Below are 22956 nucleotides of genomic sequence, written 5' to 3'. Positions count from 1 at the left end.
ACGTTGCCTCCATCATTGTCCCAGATATCCACTCAAATCACCACACAGTGCAGTTAATAATTGGAAACCGGGTTAAGTGACTTAAAAAAAAAAAAAAAAAAACTGAAAAAAGAAAGAGCTAGACACAGCTATGATTTACTTGGTTTGCTTAATTTACAGAATCATGATGAATGAATATTACTGATACATATTATCCTTTCCCACACATTAAGTACAAATCAGATTCTACCAGCAAATGTTAACCAACTAGCTATCCACAAAATGGCAATGCTGTGTCACATTTTATGGGATAATAGAGTGTTTTCTGCTCATAAAGCTTCAAAATTTAGTTAGGGATGCAAAGATGTCCAAGAAGCAAATTAGACAATGAACAAGTCTTCAACAGCCTGCTAAACAGGGAGAGGATGATTGCAGGGAAAGTAATAAAATCCATAAATGGTTGATTACATAGTAATCAAGCCAAATACAAACTATCAATAAGGTATTGTATTAGCTTTATTACCTTATGATTATACTACTGAGTGTCCCACTTTAGTTGCAAGTGCAAGGCAGTTGGAATTATGTTTCCATTTGATCCCATTAGGGGCAGGAAACCTCTTTCTATTGATTGCATACTAGATGCCAGCCAGGTAAGACTTGGGGGCTTCCCATAGATTATCACATTTCATCTTTACAATTTGGTAATGAAACTGAGAAGGACTCTGTGGGGCTCGTGGGCATGGAAACCTTTTAGTCCCATTTCTTATAGGCAAGACTCCAGCCTCCATGGCCTTTGCTGAGTTTCAACTGACAGATTGGAATAGTTGGTAACCAAGGGAGGGACAGCCAAGAAATCAGCTGACACAAGACGCGCAGGACCACAAAAGCTCCTCAAGATGAGAGGACTGACCACCTGAGACCCTGCGCACGCCCTAGTGTTGTCAGCAATCCCACTAACAGGAGGGAAAGGGGGAGCACACAGCTTCTGAAGGAATGACATAGCCCCAGGTCACAACATAAACCAATTCAAATCAAATGGAACCAAGATGGCAGACAAGACCAGCTCTTCATCCTTAAGCAGCAAGTGAAATGACACACCCAGCGGGGCCGTGACAGTTCCAAGGCACTGTCCAAAGACCAAGGAGTGGGCGGTGGACCAAATCCTGGAAATTTCCACCCCTTCCGAAAAGTAGTTGGAATAGCCCTCCCACTCATTAGCATATGAAATTATCCAGCCTATAAAAACTAACCGGGCCACATTTTGCAGCCACATTTGCCCTCTGTGATGGCTCACACTCTGTCTGTGGCATGTGCTTCTCTGAATCTGAATAAATCCGCTTCTTACTTACCACGTTGTCTCGCTCTGAATTTTTTCTGTGATGAGACATTAAGAACCTGAGCTTTACTATACCCTGAAACCAGGTACCATGGGTTTGGCTGGGTTCGAGTCCCAGCCACGTGGGTTCCAGTCCCAAGCTGAGGGAAATGGTTTCCCCATCCTTGAACTGTTGCTGTGAAACTCCTTGTCGAGTCCTTTTGGGTTGGGACACACAGTTTTTCAGAGAGGCAGGAGACCACTGTGTCCTTCTTTGCCTGGCAAAGCAATAAAGCTATTCTTTTCTACTTCACCAAAAACTCTTATCTCCAAGGTTTGATTTGACACCCGTGTACAAAGAGGGTGAGCTTTCAGAATAAAGAAGAGGAGTAAATAATATCTCTAACTTATAATCGAGGACAATGAAGTTTCAAGGATTAAGAAACTTGGGATGCTCCTGGTGGTCCAGTGGTTAAGATTTTACCTTCCATTGCAGGGAGAGCGGGTTTGACCTGAAGTTCAGGCTAAGATCCCACAAGCTTCATGACCAAAAAAATCAAAACATGAAACAGAACCAATGAATTGTAACAAATTCCATAAGAGTTTAAAAATGATCCACATGACCAAAAAAAAAAAAAAAATCTTAAGAAGAAAGATTGAGACAATTCTCCTAAGAAATAGGCAGTAATATTTGGAGACATAACATTCAGAGACATTTCAAGTTCCATAACAACTACACAAGAAAAGTCTTTTTAGAATAAAAAGAAAGAAAGAAAGAAAAAAAGACCCAGGGATGGACGAAAAAGGCAAATATATCTATTCCTCTAGATAATATATCCTAAAGTCACTCAATTTGGTGGTTAGTTTCACTTGCCTTTCCCGTGTAAAGAATATAATGGACTAAGAATATTACTTACAACACTTAACTATAAAAGGGTTTTGTGGATAATTGGGTTGTGGTGTAGCAAATAGACTCCCTACTCTAACTCGAGCCTCCAGACAGTATGTGGTCCATTTTAACATCCTTCAAGATTAAACTGCCTTAACAGCATCTTAAAGGACCCCAAATAATAATTCAAAAATCCTCCACATGTGGCATGAAAAGATTAGACAAGTCTTAAGCAGGCAGGGACTTAAATCCGGCTGATAATACAGTGGAGAAATTATACACCATAAAGGCAGAGGGAAGGAGCAAGGAGTTAGCCAAAGGAAGATATAATCAGGAGACACAAACCTTCCTATAAATCAAGCCTTTGTATTCTGGGTGATTATTTCATAAACTGGATCTTGGGCTGGTGATCTCTTTAAATGATTACTGCAGTATGTATGCACTTTTAGAAACAGTTGCTGGCTGATTCATATTTTAGACGTATTTTCTATCAGGGTTGATTCCTTGAGAATATGGTTTTCATAATAGAGTTTATATTTTCAAATAATATGAAAAACTTGGAATTCAATTTGTATAAAAGCTATCTATGTCATTCTAGTGTACAATTACTACATCACATTTGGAAAAAGTGTGATAAAATGAGCAAGCAATTGCATACCCAGACGGGACCCATTTTCAAAAGATAAGATCATTTTGTCAGGGAGAGAAAAATGAAAACATCCCCCCTGCCTCTGCCTCTAGATTCTGAAATCCTAACCAAGTAATAAACTCAGCCTTTGAACTTTCTCTAAAAACATAGAAAGATGAGCTTATAAGAAGCTGAGAGAGAAGAAAGAGAAAGAGGAGGAGAAAGACAGGGGAGGAAGGGGAGGGGGAGAAGAGTCAGTATAGGACGGGAAGGAAGCGGGCAATGAAGCATAGGATCTCTAAGATGCTGAATCTTACTCAGAAATTGGTGTTTTATTGAACAGGCTTGGGGAAGATGAAGTGCTCCTTACCCTAGAAATAGTTTTAAATTGCCAAAGTGGCATTTTTGTGTTAACACAGAAGATAAAATACACATGTCCTACCTATTAGTTACGATAACATTATTTATTCATCCTAATATCTGTAATAAAGGCAGTGAGTGAGCACCACAAGACTCTTATTTTAAATGAATTGGAGGCGGCTGTTTTGCACATGTAAAAAGCTATTCTAAAAGTACTGTGTGTCTAGCCGAACTACTCCTGTCTACCTAGCTACTCAGTAAGAGATTAATTATCCAAGAAAAGTTCTCAATGAAACACAGTCAGGTCACCCTCCAATAAACAATGGCCTGCAAAGGAAATAATTCTTACTCCATATAGTGTAAGAAGAGAGGTGATTTAATAAAACAATTGTTGTCATTAAAGGCCAAAATATGGTTAGTGAAAAAATTAAGACATCTTCATGTGTCAAAAACAGGATAATTTTCCACTTTAATTTTCTGGACAAAACGTAACTTGCATGTGATGATAATACCAACAAGCAACAGATTTTATTCATTTGGGTTTTTAATTTTATTTTATGCCTTATTATCATTTATGCTAAATTTTAAGTAAATGCTTACTGAGACCAGTGCCCAGTGTGGTTTTCTATAAAAATTCTCAGACTACTTTCTGAAGGAGGAAGAATGGATGATATATAAAGGATCAAGGTGGCTGTCTTTGTAATAGAACACTTATTTGAGGAGACAGGCACAAGATGATTTAAGTATAAAAATTGCCTAGATAGTACATGAAAGCAAGCAGGATTCTATGGGGCTCCTGGACATGGTAGACACAGAACCTTCCCATTCCTTCCATTCCACCCTCAACCCTGTTCCCTCTAGGGAACAGATCCCAGCCTCCATGACCTTCCTGGAGTTCCAAAAAGCAGATTCAAACAGTTGCTAATCCAGGAAGGAAAGGGATGCAAAGACAAGGGAGGAAGGGCTAAGAAACAACATTGCAGCTTTGGGGCGGGGCCTGAGTCTGCCTCAAGGGCTACACACAACAATGCCTTTAAGTCCTTTATGGAATGAAAACCCAGCAAATGGAAGATGTCCGCATTCTTCAACTGGAGAAGACCACTCATGCATGTGTGTGTGTGCTAAGTCGCTTCAGTCATGTCCAACTCTTTGCCACCCCATGGACTGTAGCCCGCCAGGCTCCTCTGTCCGTGGGATTCTCCAGGCAAGAATACTAGAGTGGACTGCCATGCCCTCCTGCAGGGGACCTTCCTGACCCAGAGATAGAACCGGCATCTCCTGCATTGGCAGGCGAGTTCTTTACCAGTAGTGCTACCTGGGAAGCCCAAAGACCACTTGAGACCAGACTAAAGGAACCAGCTCATCAAGATTATATCAAGAGAAGAGATAAAAAGGAATGCAAGCAACTAAACTCTTGAACATAAAACTCCTCAGCAAACTCCCCTGGGTGGGGACACATAGTTTTTGAGGGCAGGAGCCCACTGTGTCCCCCGTTGACTGGCAAAGCAATAAAACTCTTCTTTTCTAATTCACCCAAAACTCTCTCCAAGATTCAGTTTGGCACCACACACAGAGGCTGAGCATACGCCAGAGGCCATCACAGGTAAGGGGCTCATAAGCAAATCTACAATTCAGAGTTCTAACATTTCATTGAACAAATTCTTACAAGTTTCCTTACCTATTTTATTATTGTTACATATTTAAAACATTTGCTAGCTCAAGAAGCTTCTTAGAGCTTTATTACTATTACTTCATTACATAGGTAGGCTTTCTTAATGTGTCTCAGTCACTGTGGAACAGCATTAGAAACACAGTGGATATTCATTAAATATATTTGTTAGTTGAATTATGCCATTGCTTGCACTCTATAAAAGCTAATGCCATATGTGTAATACAAATAATCACAGACTGATTTTTTAATTATTAATTATACCAAAAATGTTGTATCATGAGTACTTTTCTTTTTAATTAAATGAGGTATTATTATTAGTCAGTTTCCAAGTGGAAGACTGTCTTATCTCTTGACTTGGAAAGGTTGGCCTTTAAAAAAAATTTTCTGGAAATTGATTTTCAAGCTGGATACTTAGGAAAAATGGTATTGATAGAAGAAAAATAACATTGCTCAGTCTTAGAAATGAGGCTGACTGTAGAATTTTTATCAGCGATGTAATGTAATCATAAGCAGTCAGCCCAGAAAAGTACACAAGAATAATTCCAGGGATAATAGTTGGATTAGGAAGCAAAGGATTCAGACAATCCATAGAAATTGGATCTTCTGAAGATGGACATGCTTTTAAAGTTTAAGTTCTACCATGAGAAAACTGAACAAGATCTTTTTAGAGAATTTTTTATGGGTTTTTCAACTATCAGTCTGTATATACAACATGGCATATACCATTTAAATATATATATATATATGTATATATATATATATATACACACACACATATACACACCTAATTTGTTTTTATTCAGGTTTATTAAAAATACCAAATATTTATAAAAGTCATTGATTACTCTCTGTATATATATGCATGATCTATAAAGAGAGAGTCAATGAGAAAATTGATGACTCAAATTATATGTGACCATTAACACCATGAAGTGGAAATCAGCATTATCTAGTGATTTAAACCCAAAGAGCAACAAAACATTCTTTAGAAGAGAAACCTGGAAGCAGGACCACCTTTGCTGGTACATGACTAAGGAAGCTGTACAAGGCCCCATGCTAAGGAGGGTCCCACGTATAGCATGGATTGATGCGCTGCTATACCTTCTGGATCCTGCAAACTATTTAGCTGGTCCTGCTTGGGTGCCTGCATTTTCTATATATGACCTGAAATCTGCACATTTCTATGGCTTTAAAGATGCTGTGTGAGGTTTTATTTCTGTGATGCAAGTATCTCTCAGACTTGTACAGCTTAGTCTTCTCCTCACAACCAACAAATCCTTTATTCCAATCTGGTCTCATCTGGTCTTTTGAAGTCTTAGCTACATGAAAAAAGGAACAGAGATTCTGCCCAGAGTAGAGCATGGTGCCAGTACCTAGACTACCTCTCAGAATCTTCTTTAACTTGATGATTTCAAATCCCTAACAAGTAACCTAATCCAAAGATTATTTTCTCTTATTTACCAATTAAAATATTTCTGATTTCTACTTCATGTTCTTCCAAAAGCATATGAGGTGATTTTGAAGATAGAGTTTTAAATAAAATGATCAGGAATACAAATAAAACAGCATCATTTGAAAACAAAAATACAAACAGGAGTAGATGAAACTAGGTGTCTAAATGTCTAAATAATGAATGTACTTTGTTACAAGTAGTCATTTAGTTCATTTAACAGTTAGAGTACAATTTTTTAAAACTCTTAACAAAATAAAGTTGGCAAACGACTCATTGGCTGTCGATCTTTCCAAATAATATCAGAAGTTTAGTAGAAAATTCAAAATGTAAGAAATACAGAAATCTCTTTTAAAAGTGCAGTTTAGGGGCTATTTGTTCCTTGATAAAAGGAAAAATCACTAAATTATAATTTGGTCAGAGAATATCGAGCAGCATTATTTTGTTTGTGGAGCTTAATATAGTGATTTACATAACAGGATAGTGAGATTGCCCAGTAGAAATTATCGATTTACATTTCTTGAACCTGGGTTTGCTTTCGGAAGCTTCTATATGGCATTCAGTGCATGAGCAAGCTCCTGAATAAGCCCCTGTACTGAGAAGTCCTACATCATTGTTCTTTTTCTCTGATGTAATATTTTTCATACATAAACTTGGAAAAATCTGAAAAAAAAAAAAAATCAGTGCAGGAGGCTGAACCCCAATGCTGACGATGAAGTTCTGGCAGCTGGAGTCACTCACTCACTCGGGAGTGGATATGTAGACCAGATGGATGGATCAGGCCTTCCTAGTTGTTAATTTGTTGCTCTGCAGACCCACCAAAGTGAGGAGGCCATTTTGTTAAAAAGTTATCTTATCTTTAAAAACCTTCAGGGTAAATGTGTTGCTCCAGAAATCTTCTATTTTGTCACTTCAGTAAACTACTATGAAGGGATTCAAAGATATCGCCTACAAAAATGAGCACTTCCTAACTTGGCCCTTGCCATCGCATACTCACGCTCAGGCTGAGTGGCCACCTTGATGGGCTGAGAGCTCTCCCCAGGCCCCCACTGGTTGTAGGCCACAACCCGGAAGGTGTACATGGCTTCTGGCTTCAGATTCCCCACGGTGAACTGGAGGGACCCGGGCTGCGACGTGTTCACTGCTCGTTCCCTAGGAAATGAAAGTCACAGGAAAAGATGATTCCCATGTGAACACTTTCAGTCACAACCTTTACTTAACAAGCGAGAGCAGTAAGGTGGACCCAAAGGTTCCTTACTCATTTCCTGTCGACTCTGCATGTAAGACAAGGTCTCAGAGGCTCACTCTGGGAGGCAAACGGACTGGAAGGGCCTACAAATAAATGTTGCAGGGTTTCTGGGGAGTTCAAGTTTATGCCATTCCCATGAACCTTGCATACTAAACTCTTTCCCCTTGACACTTTACCATTTAGCGTCAAAACTCATAACAAAGAGCTAGTAAAATAAGAATGAACATCTGGAGCGCAGGCAGGAAGATGCATTTTGCAAACACTGAGCTAATGACAGAAATTAGGGTTTCGATTATTCCACAAGCCAGTCTTTGTCAGTACTGCCAACCAATGCGTTTATTTTCTTCCATTATAGGAAAGAGAAAGGCAGATGCTAAATGCCGATGTGTATAGAGATTGAAGTCCTGTGGTTATGTTAAGTGAAGTTAGCAAAAGGAAGTAGACTCCCTCCTGTGTGAGGAAAAAGTACAATACACATCTTCTTGCCTTTTCTTCAAGCCACTTCTACATGATTCCCATTCATTTTCCAATTAAAACCTTCCTTAGTGTGTGGGCATATGCTAAGTCACTTCAGTTGTGTCTGACACTTTGTGACTGTATGGACTGTAGCCTGCCAGGCTTCTCGGTCCATGGGATTTTCCAGGCAAGAAAACTGGAGTGGTTTGCCATGGCCTCCTCCAGGGGATCTTCCTTAGTGGTTCCAAACAAATGAATTAATATGCTGATCATGGTGGGATTTATAGTACATATTAAGAGAAGACAAATCCTATGGATATAGATCCTAACACATTAGAAACAAGAACCTCTAAAGTACGCGTTAAGGACACACATGGTTTAGATATTTATATCCTCACAGGTCTCATGTAATTGAATGTGAAGAAAGAGTTCCTTCTAAGCCACTCAACTGTTTCTTAAGGTTTCTATTTCTAGATGATTCCTCTTGCATCTCAGTGGAATTATATGTTCATTTCAATTTTACAAGTTTTATTTTGTTTGGGGGAGATATTTCAAATGAAATATGTTTTTCTGACAGGGCAAATTAAGTTTCCAAAGAGAAAAGTGAAAGCAAAGTTCTAAGGACATGAATGGTGATTCTTGGGTATATATACACTCTTAATTTCACTGATATTGACTGAGACTGGCTGGCTCCTCCTCAAACTCATTTCTCCTTCTCCGTGCACTGGATCCTATGTGCTGGCCCCCGTGAAGCCTAGATAAACCCACGTGACTGGGTTTAACCAATGACTGTGAGTGCACACGTCCATGCTGATTCCAGGCCTGGCAAGAGGAACCACAGAGCAGCAGGCAGACTTTGGAGCCAGACACTGATGATGTGTGTGCTCAGTCGCTCAGTTGTGTCTGACTCTGTGACCCCATGGACTACAGCCTGCCAGGCTCCTCTGTCCATGCTATTTCCCAGGCAAGAATACGGGAGTAGGTTGTCATTTCCTACTGCAGGGTATAGTCTCAACCCAGGGATCAAACCTGCATCTTTTACCTCTTCCTGCATTGGAAGGCAGATTCTTTACCATTGAGCCCCTTGGGAAGCCCCACATCATGATGGAGGAGTCTAAATTCTGCAAGAATTCTGGAATGGACCTGTGAGAAGAACTGCCTGTCAATTAGGAACATCGTTTTTCTACTTTAGAGAGTCAGAGAAATTCGAGCTATTATAAGCTTGAGGGTTTAGTTGTTATAGCAGTTACCATGAGTTTATCTAGTCCTGCTCATAAGTAAAATATGAAGCCTAGGTGTTAACCTAGGCAAGGAGAAGGGAGGGATATGGTGTTAGTATTTAATGAGTACAGAGTTTCAGTTGGGAATTCTGGAGATAGAGCGTGGGGAAAGTTGCTCCACAGGTAAATGCATTTGATGCCATAGAACTCTGCACTTCAAAACGGTTAGAATTTTAAGTGCTATGTTACATATATTTTATCACAATAAACAAATGAAACCCAAGCATCCCATATGAATTTGGATATAGCCCAGGTTTAGGCATTCCTGTATGAGTACTGTGTTAAGTTGCCACAAGGCTGAATTATGACATAGTTGGGGAGGGGTTTGGTAGGATTCAATAGTGACCTATAGTAAGACTAAGAAACATCAGATAATATCCCCATGTACCACACATCACACTCATTGACTCTACCAAACTAAAATTATTTAGGCCATTACTTTTTAAAAGAAAACCCTCATAATCAGATTGCACGTCTTATGAACGTACAGATTCCTGCATCTTATTTTCTTTCAGTAGAGGAGCTGTTATATGTGTTTCTCTTTTTATATAAATATAATGGTTTTATTAGCATTATTTTACAAATGGAAAAGTAAGATTTAGAGAAACAACATTTTTTTTCTTTGCAAAGGACTCATAGTCAGCAAATCCAAGTTAAGAGTGAGATCTGGGGCTTCATTCTTAGGTCCAGAATCAGTATTATTCAACAACAAGGGAAAACAAGGGGCTTATTGGATCATGGGTACTTTCGGTCGAAGACATCGAATTCTACAAGGAAGAAGGGACACTGGGTGTTCAGAAACCACTGTGAGGATGAGGGTAACTATCACCTGTTGTGAGTCATTTCATGATATATTTTCTAGACCTTTGAGAAACATCAGTTTAGTTCAGTTCACTCGCTCAGTTGTGTCTGACTCTTTGCAACCTAATGAACTGCAGCACGCCAGCCTCCTTGTCCATAACCAACTCCCAGAGTTCACCCAAACTCATGTAGGTCCAATTTGCATACCAAACTCCTTGGGTATCTATAAGGAAGGACAGCTTTTATGATTGACTTTATTTAGGTAATTACTAAATAATTTATGTGAAATAGCTGTGTTCTAGGACATACTGGCATAACCCACTGAAAAGGTATTCTTCAAAGGAAAAAGGACAAGAATACCTGGGTGTGTCCAGGTAAGAATGTCAAAGATCATATGATAGAAACATCACTCACATAGAAAGGGGATGATGAATTTCATCACAAGGAAAGGAGTTTTAGGTTCCTATAATCTCTAGCAGCTTTCAAAAATATCCCAAATTAGTAAGAGTCATGAAAAAATTATGTTCATTGATATGGAAAACTGATATTTCTTCAATGTTATACATAATGTGAACAAAGACTCTTTACCACTAGTTTCTTGAACGAGGGCTCTTAATGGCTTTAAAAACAGATTTAATCTAAGCATTTCCATGTTATGTGCTAATTTACTTATCCTATCAGAGTGAGGTTACATCAAACTGCTAGGTAGATTACAGAGAAGATTCAGGATTTTTAGGGCTTCCCAGATGGTACAGTTGTAAACAATCTTCCTGCCAATGCAGGAGACATGGTTCGATCCCTGGGTTGGGAAGATACCCTGGAGGAGAAAATGGCAACCCACTCCAGTGTTTTTGTCTGGAAAACCCCATGGACAAGAGCCTGATGGGCTACAGTCCATGGGGTCGCAAAGAGGCAGAAATGACTGCACACACATGCACACACAGAGGATTTTAAAGCCAAGGCTGTTTTCTCAGCTTCCTCTTTAATTTATCTGAATCTCAGAGTCCTCAAGTGCTAACTGGTTCTAAGAAACATTTACCTCACAGAGTTTCTAGAGATTTCAGTGAGATGCTGTATGTAAACCGTATAAAGCAGGAGGCAAAAGACCTGGTATTCATGGAATCTTCATACGTGGCACTTACTGCTGCTGCTATTTCTATTATTATACAAAAAAAAAAAAAAAAAGACAACTGTCAGGAAGCATTTAACAGGAGGCTTCATGTGTGCTGTTTTGGATCTGTCAGGAATTCTCTGTTCCTTATTAATTCCTGAATACTCAGGAATTAAGAGGAGAGGCAAGCCTCTCTGGGGGCTGAGGATCCAGGCATTTCCTTCATTAGTGTTTCTAGATAGTGATAAGTACCCTCTTCCTTCTTGTGAACCGTACGGTAAAAGTGACTGTTTACAACTCTCTCTGTCTTTAATACAGATTGCCTATGTTTTGTTAAGTCTGGAATTTTAATCTTTATCTTTGCTGAGAATAACTGCCTTGTAAGACAGTATATATGCCCACACCATGTTGGCTAAAACACCTTTGCTCCATCAGAGCTCTAGTCCCCGTGTCTCTCTCTCTCTCTCTCTCTCTCTCTCTCTCTCAGGCTGATCCCCTGGAGCACAAGGGCTCTCTGAGTTCACTTTCCTGCCCAGGCTTCTAAGACCCTCTCGAGAAGGCACTCTGCGCCTTCACCCCATCAAGAGGGCACCTGAGGCCCCCATGAACAGAGCAAGCCCCATGCAGGCTTTATTGGCTTTTTGCGTAAACCAAGGAATATCAGCCTCTTTCTCTCTCCTTTACTTCCTTATCGGTAGACTCCAGACCACCAGGTTTCTGTCCATTAAAGGACCTCAACAGACAACCTCATAGGAAAGAAGTGTTCTTGAGTTCAAGAAGAGAACTTTCCATAATCTGAAGAGAGAAAGTAATAAGAGGTACAATCACAAAGAAAAACATAAGTATTGACATTTTCTGTCAGGTTAATTTTGTTTACAGAGATAAGTCAAATCAAAAAAAGTAGTCCCACAGATGTCGAGACTAGACCTGTGGTGGACAGGAGGAGGGGGAGTCAGGGAGGAATGGATTGGGAGCTTGGAGTCAGCAGACATCAGCTGTTACACAGAGAAGGGATAAACAGCAAGGTCCACTGTAGAGCAGAGGGAGCTACATTCAATATTCTGTGATAAACCATACTGGAAAAGAAAAGAGTACATGTCTATGCATACACACATATACATATATATGAATATGAATACATATTCATATGTGCAAATATATGAATCACTTTGCTGTACAGCCAAAATGAACTCAACGTTGTCAATCAACTATACTTCAATTTTTTTAAAGTCGTCAGAACTAGAGGCATCAGACAAGTTTTGATAACAAAAATGGCAATACTCTTTGAAAGGGAAGAGGCTTTGCTGGCAGCAATGGAGAAGGAATGGTGTTCCCTGAGTTTCCCAGCAAATCCCCCCAGTCCTGTGGTATCTGGGCTTTGGTGTCAGGTTGCTTTGATGCTTCCTAGGGTCCTACTGGGCGACATCAAAAGTGACACCAATGAATTGTGAATTCTAAAAAAACAACATTTATGGCCATGTCACCCTTCACAGATGTGTTCAGTTACAGAGACTGGCAGGTGGCTTTTGATGACCCCATTTGTTCTTTAACAGCTGAAAGCAAACGTTTGCAAGTTGTCTCCCAACAAGGAAATAAAATCTGAGTTTGGAAGGACAGTTTGTGACTCGTTTTTCTGACGGCACGTTGCTGGCAATGGCAGGCACCTAAAGTAAACACTCCATAGCCTCTGTCTCATGCAGTTATCAATTAGGACTCTATTTTGCTCCTTCTGGCCCATGTTCCTCTGTAAATGGGTAGATAAGTGCACTAGGTTCTGAAGACCAGAGAGGTTAGGAGTTTGTCCAATGACTGTGTCCAGGGGGTACTGCCTGTCACTGCACCAACCCCTCCTGGGAAAGCAGTGGGGGACCCTGGGTGCATCTCCAAGAAGTTTTTGCTGATGACTCTGAAGACATAATTACCTGTCAAACCCATAGAGAGAGTCATGGTCTGTGGGGGCAGATGAACTGTCCGGAACATCATTATTCCACTTATTTTCCACTTGCCTCTGAGTCCGTGTGGGCAAGGGGAGATTAAGTTGACTGAAGCAGAGAGACCAGGATCCACTCATGGCCTATTTCTTCACTGAACATCCACACAGAGTATAAATTGTACAGTCTGTCTCCTTCTGCTGGCTGGAAAAGGTATAGGCAACTTGCCTTCTGACCTTCACGTGGAGGCTAACAGGAGTTCATTAATAAGAAGCACCTCTTTCTTGGAAATTCTGGTTCTCTGGGCTTTGGTTTACCTGGTTAAGGTTTCTTGGAAAATGACTACTGTGTTCTAAAAGCACACACTCTGACCCAGTAACAATAATTCTGCTGCTTTGTTGAGATCAGGCTTTTCATCTAGAACCTCCTTATGAGACACGCTGGGACCTGGGACCCTTTGCTGCAGTGCAGACATGCTTGCACCTGGATAACCCTGTCTCGGAGCAACAAAATACGAAGAAACTGGATGGCATTAGAAATAACTGCACGCATGGGCACTTAGGGCAAATTCTGGATAAAAGATACAAAGGGACCAAAAAAGATACAAAGAGACCAAGTGCCACTTCTGAAGAGCCTGGAGCAAAAACAGGGTACTGGGTATGCCCCCTGCACACAATGCCACCTAAGAAGGGATGGGCAAACCACCTAAGCCACTCCTCTGGCCTGATCCCTAGACACACCCCTATCCTCACCCCTTACAAGGAACAAGATTCCACTCCCCTCGGGGAGTTAGCAAGCAAGGGAACCTGTGGTTGGTTTTCTCTCCCTGCTGCTGCAGCAGGGTCCCCAGTAAAGCCTTGCCTAAATTTCTTGTCCAGACTCTGATCAATTTCTATTGTTACCTTGTCAGTAACACTTAAAAGCTGATACATATTAATTGAGGGAGTCACACATGGTGGGATGGAATGCACCCTTGAGCAGTATGCATTGAGCCCTAACTCTGGTTAGACTATATTGTCCTGTGCCTGGAATGGGCTCCTGATTCGGTTCCTACTTAACATGCGTTGCATTAAAATAGCTTTCCTAGTTCTCTGTCATTGGTCTTCCCAGTTCTGCCTTCTGCTGACAGAAACACTCTTATCACATACATAGTCTGTCAACTCCATGCCCGAAACATCATGCTAGCTGCCAATATCCAAGTCTTGGGACAAGATTCAAAAACCTTTAAGACATGACCCAACCCTTAACACAGTCATCTTTGTAAATGGGTCACTCTGCCCCACAACACCCTGTCCATCCCTACCTTTGTCATTCTGACTTTCATTAATTCTTTTAATTTTGATTATCTTGGAGTTACCTTCTCCTGACTCAGTCCTTTCTCGGTTTGGCAGAAGCTCATTCATTCTTCAACTCTAACTCAAATAAACGCTCCTGGCTAGAGCTTTCCTACCTTTATGTCCTCTGATTCAAGCAGCATAAAATTCTATCTCTTTGTGCTTCTGTGGCGTTTGGTTTACATGTCTACGGCAGCCTGTATCACACTGTATTGACAGACATGTTAGTCTCTCTGAATTAACTGTGAATCATTTCAGAAGAGAAGTCATATTCCATTCATATCCTATTGACCCTCAGCCTGCATATACTCACTACAGATAAAGAATTGCCTGTGCCACAAGGGAGCCACCTAGATGTCCACTGACAGATGAATGGATACAGGAATTGTGGTACATATATGCAATGGAAGATTACTCGGCCATAAACAGAAACGGATTTGAGTCAGTTCTCGTAAGGTAGATGAACCTAGAGCCTGTTACACAGAGTGAAGTAAGTCAGAAAGAAAAAAAAATATTATCTATTAACACATGTATATGGAATCTACAAAAATAGTACTGATGAACATTTGCAGAGCAGGAATAGAGACACAGACATAGAGAACAGACTTATGGAAACAGCGGGGAAAGGGGGGAGGAATTGAGAGAATAGCTTTGAAAGATACATATTACCATATGCAAAACAGACAGCTAGTAGGAAGTTGCTATGTAACACAGGGAGCTCAACCTGGAGCTCTGTGACAGCCTAGAGGGCTGGGAGCTCAAGAGGGAGGGGGCACAGGTATACCTCTGGCTGTTTCACATTGTTGTATGGCAGAAATTACCACAACACTGCAAAGCAATTATCCTCTAACTAAAAATTAAAAATAATGATAATAATGCCCATGCTGCTGGTGCTCATTTTTAAATGAAAGCATAAATAAACATTAAAAATTTAATAGAATAATTGTATAACATCTTCACAGAGTATGACCTCCGAAATGTTTCCTTCTAACTTTGGGTGGCTTTCAGATGCCACTTCACTCTCCTAGGTTTCTTTCTCATGATTTGAAAAGATTGAGATCTCCTCAAAGAAGGTTTTTAAAAAATCTATCATCCTTCATTGGGAATAGAAAACACACACATCCTATGTGTGTGCATTCAGCACTGCTGTATTTACGTTTCAGAAGTAAACACAGTTTAAAGATTAAGGTGGTATCATTTCTTAGAGGATCATTGAATCAGTCTGCAGCCTACATCTTACGTAAACATATATCCTCTTGCCTAAGTATAGCAAGGTGTTAACATGCAGTCACAGCTGTGAGCTCAGCAACAAATCCTGTCTTGATGTATCAAATGCCTAATTAATTGCTTTAAAAAGGAAGAGTTCTATTAATACTCCTTCTTCAGCAGGGACCTATGGTATTTTTAATGGAGAGTTTTTTAACATCTTTTGATCCATTCTACTTTAATTTTTATTTCTTTAATAAAAGCACCAAGGGTGCAATGATAGGAAGATTTTAATTGGAAATAAGCTATTTACTGAAACAGGGCTCAAAGTGACCACAGCAACCACCACCCAAGGGCCACCCTTTCTCACCCCAGAACCAGAGATTCTGGAATCAGTGTTATCTTGAAGGGAAAGTAGGTTCAAAGGTGACCCACCCCTAGACAAAGCATAATGGGGGAATGGAAGTCATCTCCTTGGTCAGAGGTATTTTCACTAAATTTTGGTTAAAATTTCTGTTTTTACTTGAATTGTTTAAACACAAATACACACACACACATTCTGAGGAAAAGGCTTAAAAAATTGTCTTAACATAATTTGTTTCAGCATCTAACACATATCCAAAACACTAGTTACATAACCAATAACGACTGCAACAACAAATACAACTGTTTTTACATGGAAAAGTTTTGGATTCAAATGATTTATTTAGTTTACTAGTTCCAGCCAATGCCCTCAGAATAAATATGACTCAGCTCTGGGTCCCGTCCTCATCCTGTGATTTGGGGATGGCCGGTCTTACCCTTCTCTAGCTGCTACTGTCATCTCCATGCTTACAAATTCCTGATAGATACCTCCAACTTAAACCTCTCTTCTGAGCTCCAGCTTTCTATTTTCGAGGAGGATCCTGCTTGACATTTCAACTTGAATATTGAAAAGTATATCAAACATAGCATGTCTGAGTGTGACTTTCTGATCTTCATTCTCAAACTTGGACTGTGTCTCGCCATAAGCTGAATCCTAGGAATCACCCTTGAAAACTCTCTCTGTCTCACAATTACTGTCCAGTCTTTCACCCTGTCTTGTCCATTCTGCTTCCTGAATACTTCTAGAATCTTTCCCTACTGCTCCATCTTCACAGATACAACTTAGTCCTGCCTACCTACTAAACATGACTAAACTGTTTCTAAGAGACTATACCCTCCTTTGTTACGTCCAGTACAGTTCTGGACACATGGTCAACTCACAGGTGAATAATGGGTCATTCATTTAAACTGGAAATCTGTCAATGACATGTTTTGCATTTCAATATGCATCAAGACCACAGGAAAAATTAAATTACTCTTTCATTTAGTGATCTAGAACACTTTAGGATGGACAGGGTTTTACACTTTGCAGAGAAGCAGAGTGACAGGAGGCCTGACTCAGCTTGAAAGTGGAACTTTGGATTCTAATTCTTTGTATCACATGCTGTCTTTGCATCACAACATACTCCCTTCATAACAAGCTTCATCAGCTGCATAATCCTCAACTCTGAGGGGCTTGGAAAGAATATATAAACACTGTGTTGAAAACATAATGCACGATGCATTCTAAAATGAATTCTCCACGCCAGTTGAAAAGCTGGTCTCTAATCCCAAGCAGTGAGCAGAGGTTTCCTGAAGTGGCATAGAGCCATGGAAAGCAAACAGCTGCAAGTTGGAAGCCCCTGTCCAGTGTCTATTTTACCACAAAACAGGCGTGTGACCTTGAGCAAGTCAAGGGCTGTCTCGGAACCTTTTCTGCTTCATTTGCAAAAAGAAGATACCAGCCCTTTATCTGCCAAACTCACAGGGTTCCTGTGAGGATTAAACGGAACGATGCTTATGAAAGTGTTTTATTTCTCCCATCTGAACTCCCATAGTCCTTTTCAGTTCAGTTCAGTCACTCAGTTGTGTCCAACTCTTTGTGACCCCATGAATCGCAGCACGCCAGGCCTCCCTGCCCATCACCAACTCCCGGAGTTCACTCAGATTCACGTCCATCGAGTCAGTGATGCCATCCAGCCATCTCATCCTCGGTCATCCCCTTCTCCTCCTGCCCTCAATCCCTCCCAGCATCGAAGTCTTTTCCAATGAGTCAACTCTTCGCATGAGGTGGCCTAAGTATTGGATTTTCAGCTTTAGCATCATTCCTTCCAAAGAAATCCCAGGGCTGATCTCCTTCAGAATGGACTGGTTGGATCTCCTTGCAGTCCAAGGGACTCTCAAGAGTCTTCTCCAACACCACACTTCAAAAGCATCAATTCTTCGGCGCCCAGCTTTCTTCACAGTCCAACTCTCACATCCATACATGACTACTAGAAAAACCATAGCCTTGACTAGACAGACCTTAGTCGGCAAAGTAATGTCTCTGCTTTTGAATATGCTATCTAGGTTGGTCATAACTTTTCTTCCAAGGAGTAAGCGTCTTTTAATTTCATGGCTGCAGTCACCATCTGCAGTTATTTTTGGAGCCCCCCAAAATAACCTCTGACACTGTTTCCACTGTGTCCCCATCTATTTCCCATGAAGTGATGGGACTGGATGCCATGATCTTCGTTTTCTGAATGTTGAGCTTTAAGCCAACTTTTTCACTCTCCTCTTTCACTTTCATCAAGAGGCTTTTGAGTTCCTCTTCACTTTCTGCCATAAGGGTGGTGCCATCTGCATATCTGAGGTGATTGATATTTCTCCCAGCAATCTTGATTCCAGCCTGTGCTTCTTCCAGTCCAGCATTTCTCATGATGTACTCTGCATATAAGTTAAATAAGCAGGGTGACAATATACAGCCTTGACGTACTCCTTTTCCTATTTGGAACCAGTCTGTTGTTCCATGTCCAGTTCTAACTGTTGCTTCCTGACCTGCATACAGATTTCTCAAGAGGAGGGTCTGGTGGTCTGGTATTCCCATCTTTCTCAGAATTTTCCACAGTTTATTGTGATCCACACAGTCAAAGGCTTTGGCATAGTCAATAAAGCAGAAATAGATGTTTTTCTCGAATTCTCTTGCCTTTTCCATGATCCAGCGGATGTTGGCAATTTGATCTCTGGTTCCTCTGCCTTTTCTAAAACCAGCTTGAACATCAGGAAGTTCACGGTTCACATATTGCTGAAGCCTGGCTTGGAGAATTTTGAGCATTACTTTACTAGCATGTAAGATGAGTGCAATTGTGCAGTACTTTGAGCATTCTTTGGCATTGCCTTTCTTTGGGATTGAGAAGTATCTTTTACTTTGTGTGATATAGTAAAGAGATCAGTGGACTAGAAACTTGCATTAAAATCCTTGCTTATAATATTTCCTAATTGTATAGCTTCTTAGGTGATGCTTTGTCAGGTCAGTTTAGTCACTCAGTCATGTCCAATTCTTTGCAACCCCATGGACTGCAGCACGCCAGGCTTTCCCGTCCATCACTAACTCCCGGAACTTGTTCAAACTCATGTTCATTGAGCTGAAGATGCCATCTAACCATCTCATCCTCTGTCGTCCCCTTGTCCTCCCACCTTTAATCTTTCCCAGCATCAGGGTCTCTTCCAATGAGTCATATCATCCCATCAGGTGGCCAAAGTATTGGAGCTTCAGCTTCAGCATCAGTCCTTCCAATGAACACCCAGGACTGATTTCCTTTAGGATGGACTGGTTGGATCTCCTTGCAGTCCAAGGGACTCTCAAGAGCTTTCTCCAACACCACAGTTCAAAAGCATCAATTCTTTGGCATTCAGCTTTCTTTATAGTCCAATTCTCACATCCATTCATGACTACTGGAAAAACCATAGTTTTGACTAGATGGACCTTTGTTGGCAAAGTAATGTCTCTGCTTCTTAATATGTTGTCTAGGTTGGTCATAGCTTTTCTTCCAAGGAGCAAGTGTCTTTTAATTTCATGGCTGCAATCACCATCTGCAGTGATTTTGGAGCCCAAGAAAATAAAGCCTCTCACTGTTTCCATTGTTTTCCCGTCTATTTGCCATGAAAGTGATGGGACAGGACCACATGATTAGCTTTTTGAATGCTGAGTTTTAAGTCAGCTTCTTCACTCTTCTCTCACTTTCATCAAGAAGCTCTTTAGCTCACTTTCTGCCATAAGGGTGGTGTCATCTGCATATTTGAGGTTATTGATCTCTCTCCTGGCAATCTTGATTCTAGCTTGTGCTTCATCCAGCCTGGTATTTCACATGATATACTCTGTATAAAAGTTAAATAGGTAGGGTGACAATATACCGCCTTGACATACTCCTTTCCCGATTTGGAACCAGTCTGTTTTTCCACATCCAATTCTAACTGTGGCTTCTTGACCTCCATACATATTTCTCAGGAGGCAGGTCAGGTGATCTGGTATTCCCATCTCTTGAAGAATTTTCCACAGTTTGTGGTGATCCACACAGTCAAAGGCTTTGGCATAGTCATCAAGCAGAAGTAGATGTTTTTCTGGAACTCTCTTGCTTTTTCAATGATCCAATGGATGTTGGCAGTTTGAACTCTGGTTCCTCTGATCTTAGGTTCCTCTCCTAAATTCAGCTTGAACATCTGGAAATGTTTAGTTCAAGTACTGTTGAAGCCTGGCTTGGAGAATTTTGAGCATTACTCTACTAGAGTATGAGATGAGGGCAATTATGTAGCAGTTCGAGCATTCTTTGGCATTGCCTTTCTTTGGGACTGGAATGAAAACTGACCTTTTCCAGTCCTGCAGCCGCTGCTGAGCTTTCCACATGTGATGGCATATTGAGTACAGCACTTTCACAGCATCACCTTTTAGGATCTGAAATAGCTCAACTGGAATTCCATCACCTCCACTAGTTTTGTTCATAGTGATGTTTCCTAAGGCCCATTTGACTTTGCCTTCCAGGATGTCTGGCTCTAGATGAGTGATCACACCATAGTGGTTATCTGAGTCGTGAAGATCTTTTTTGTACAGTTCTTCTGTGTATTCTTGATGCTTTGTAGACTTCCTGAATTGAGCCAGGAAAACTCATTTGTAAAACAGAGATTATCATACCAGCCTTATCTGAGAATCAAATGTGCTAACATTTGTGAAAGCAACAAACTTCTCTCTAAACATGAATTGGGAAATGCCTTTATTTCATTGATTTTCACTTCCAAGTCACATGAATCCATCCCATGGATCCATCTGACCCAGGCAATGACCAAGTGTTATAGGCACTTTCTCAACCCTGTTTAATAGTCATCACTACCTTACATGTCAGGCACTATTATTATCCCACATGAGGAAATGAAGGCACCAGTAACTGGCCCAAGGCCACCTGGATAGTTCAATTCTGAGCCAAAATTGAAGCCCAGGAAGTTCAACTTCACAGCCTCAAAGCCTTAACCTTGTGAATACACTGAGTCGCATTCCATATATAATTTTAGATTGCTGAATGGAAGGTATAACGTTCTACATACATATAAAAATTTACTACTGTGCTTTACATAGTAAATAAAGGATGCAAATCAGCCTCACCATTAAGTCAGAGAATTATCAGAAAGAAGCCTGTCGAAGAAATCCATATCCTAATCCTGAAAATATCAAGAAAGTTGGATTATCTTCCAGATTAATCCACTAACTGCTGAGAAGAAGCAGGTGCAGAGATGAGAACACCTGCTCCGGCGGCAGGCCTGCATTCACTCTTGGTGCCACCACTTGCCAGTTGTATAGCAGAGGTATAAACCTCTTTAAGCCTCGTCTGGATAATGTTTTGCTGTGAGGATGAAATAAGATAATTTATGTAAGATGCCTGGTTCCTGATACCAGTGAGTAGTCAATAAATGCTTGCTCTCAGTGTCTCAGTGTGGATGATTACTCTGTAGTCTTAGGGAGGCAACTGACCCCTCCCTTGGGCATCAGCTGCTAGAGGTTTAAGTAGCAGAAAGTTGGACTCTGATCCCTAAGATCATTCTCCATTCTAAAGATTTTTAGGTAGTAGGGAGAGACAGCTGGATGTCTGTGAATTCTGGCTTTCAGGTTCTAGAATTTATGTTGGCCTCTGACTTATGCAGTGAAAGCTCCTGAGGGGCTGAATAAAAAATGTTAACCGTGGCACTTGCATTATTGACACCATTAACCAGTCAGACAGATTAATGATAATCTGAGCTAGAGTAATTTGCCTGACAAAGCCATCGCAAATCTGAGGCGAATGTTAAATCCACTACCTTTTAAAAAGCTGCTGTGTTAAGGGGCTAAATAAACCTATACGGGCAAATAAGCATCCCAGATAATCGCTCAGAGACACATGGCTCATGTTTGTTCTAGCTGAGAGCCAGAAGACAGAAAATGAGCCAAGACAGTGGAATCAAGTTTCAAAATCAACTTTTTGTTTCTCAATTTAAAAAGTTTCCATTGAATTGCAGTCAGCGTTTTCATCTTCTCAGTAACACAGTTTGCTTTATTGGTTGAGGAAAAATCTATTAAGAATATCACATCTGCCTCTCCGCCACTTTTATCAGTTCCGATCAGTAAACATCTGCAGAAGTCAGGATATAGAATTATAAATTAGATCCTGTCTCAATTGCTGGGGAGAGAAATACACATATAGTCAAACAAACACAAAACCAGATACAAGGTGCCAAATACTTACCATAGTCACATAATCAAAGTGAAAGGGGCAGATAAAGGAGAAACTGATGACTTATGACCTATAGGACCCTGGAGAGTTTCACATGGTGACTGACATTTCAAGTGGAACTTCAACTCAACAACTATTGTGTGAGGTTTTACTGTAAGTTAGGCATTGCTCTGGGTGCTGAGAATAGCTCAATGAATAACAGTGATAACAACATTCTTGCCCACATAATGCTTATATTCTGGGGGTGAGAAAAGGGATTCAGGAAACAATAATTAAAAGGTAATAGCTTAGTGGTGAAAAATAAGAATGAATAAGGACACGGGGAAGGTTGGCAGTCGGGTAAAACTTCCAAGAGAGGATACCATCTCTGCAAAGACTTAGTGACAGAATGATCCATGTCCAATGTTGAGGGGAGGAGCATTCTAGGGAGACTGCAGAATTAGGACACTGGTCTCGAGGAAGAAGGATTCTTGGTACATAGCGGAAATGCAGAGCCGTCAGGGAGACTGGGGAGGAGTGAGCGAGTAAGAAAACAGTGAATACGAATGACGACGTTGGGAAGCTGACACGGGGCCAGATCAAGGAGGATTTCTGATAATTCTCTGAATGAGATAGGTAGTCACTTGTGGGAACTCTAGGTTAACTCCAGCTGCTAAGGTAAGAATAGACTTGAGAGGTTGTAGCACTCCAGTACTCTTGCCTGGGGAATCCCATGGA

At 40.7% G+C, this 22956-nt stretch overlaps 1 protein-coding gene across 2 annotated transcripts in view; it reads right to left on the bottom strand.

Moving 5' to 3' along the window:
- DCC (DCC netrin 1 receptor) overlaps window positions 1–22956 on the bottom strand; it is a 1280644-nt gene that overhangs the window by 397177 nt on the left and 860511 nt on the right. For both annotated transcript variants that reach the window (XM_042239663.2, XM_042239664.2), the window contains exon 9: window positions 7291–7445. In XM_042239663.2, coding sequence (XP_042095597.1) covers window positions 7291–7445 — 155 coding nt within the window. The remainder of the gene's footprint in view (window positions 1–7290; window positions 7446–22956) is intronic.

The sequence above is a fragment of the Ovis aries genome, chromosome 23 (assembly GCF_016772045.2).
Source record: "Ovis aries strain OAR_USU_Benz2616 breed Rambouillet chromosome 23, ARS-UI_Ramb_v3.0, whole genome shotgun sequence".
Taxonomy (NCBI): Eukaryota; Metazoa; Chordata; class Mammalia; order Artiodactyla; family Bovidae; genus Ovis; species Ovis aries.
Note: the sequence above shows the minus strand (reverse complement) of the source record. Positions and strands in the feature narration are given on the sequence as shown.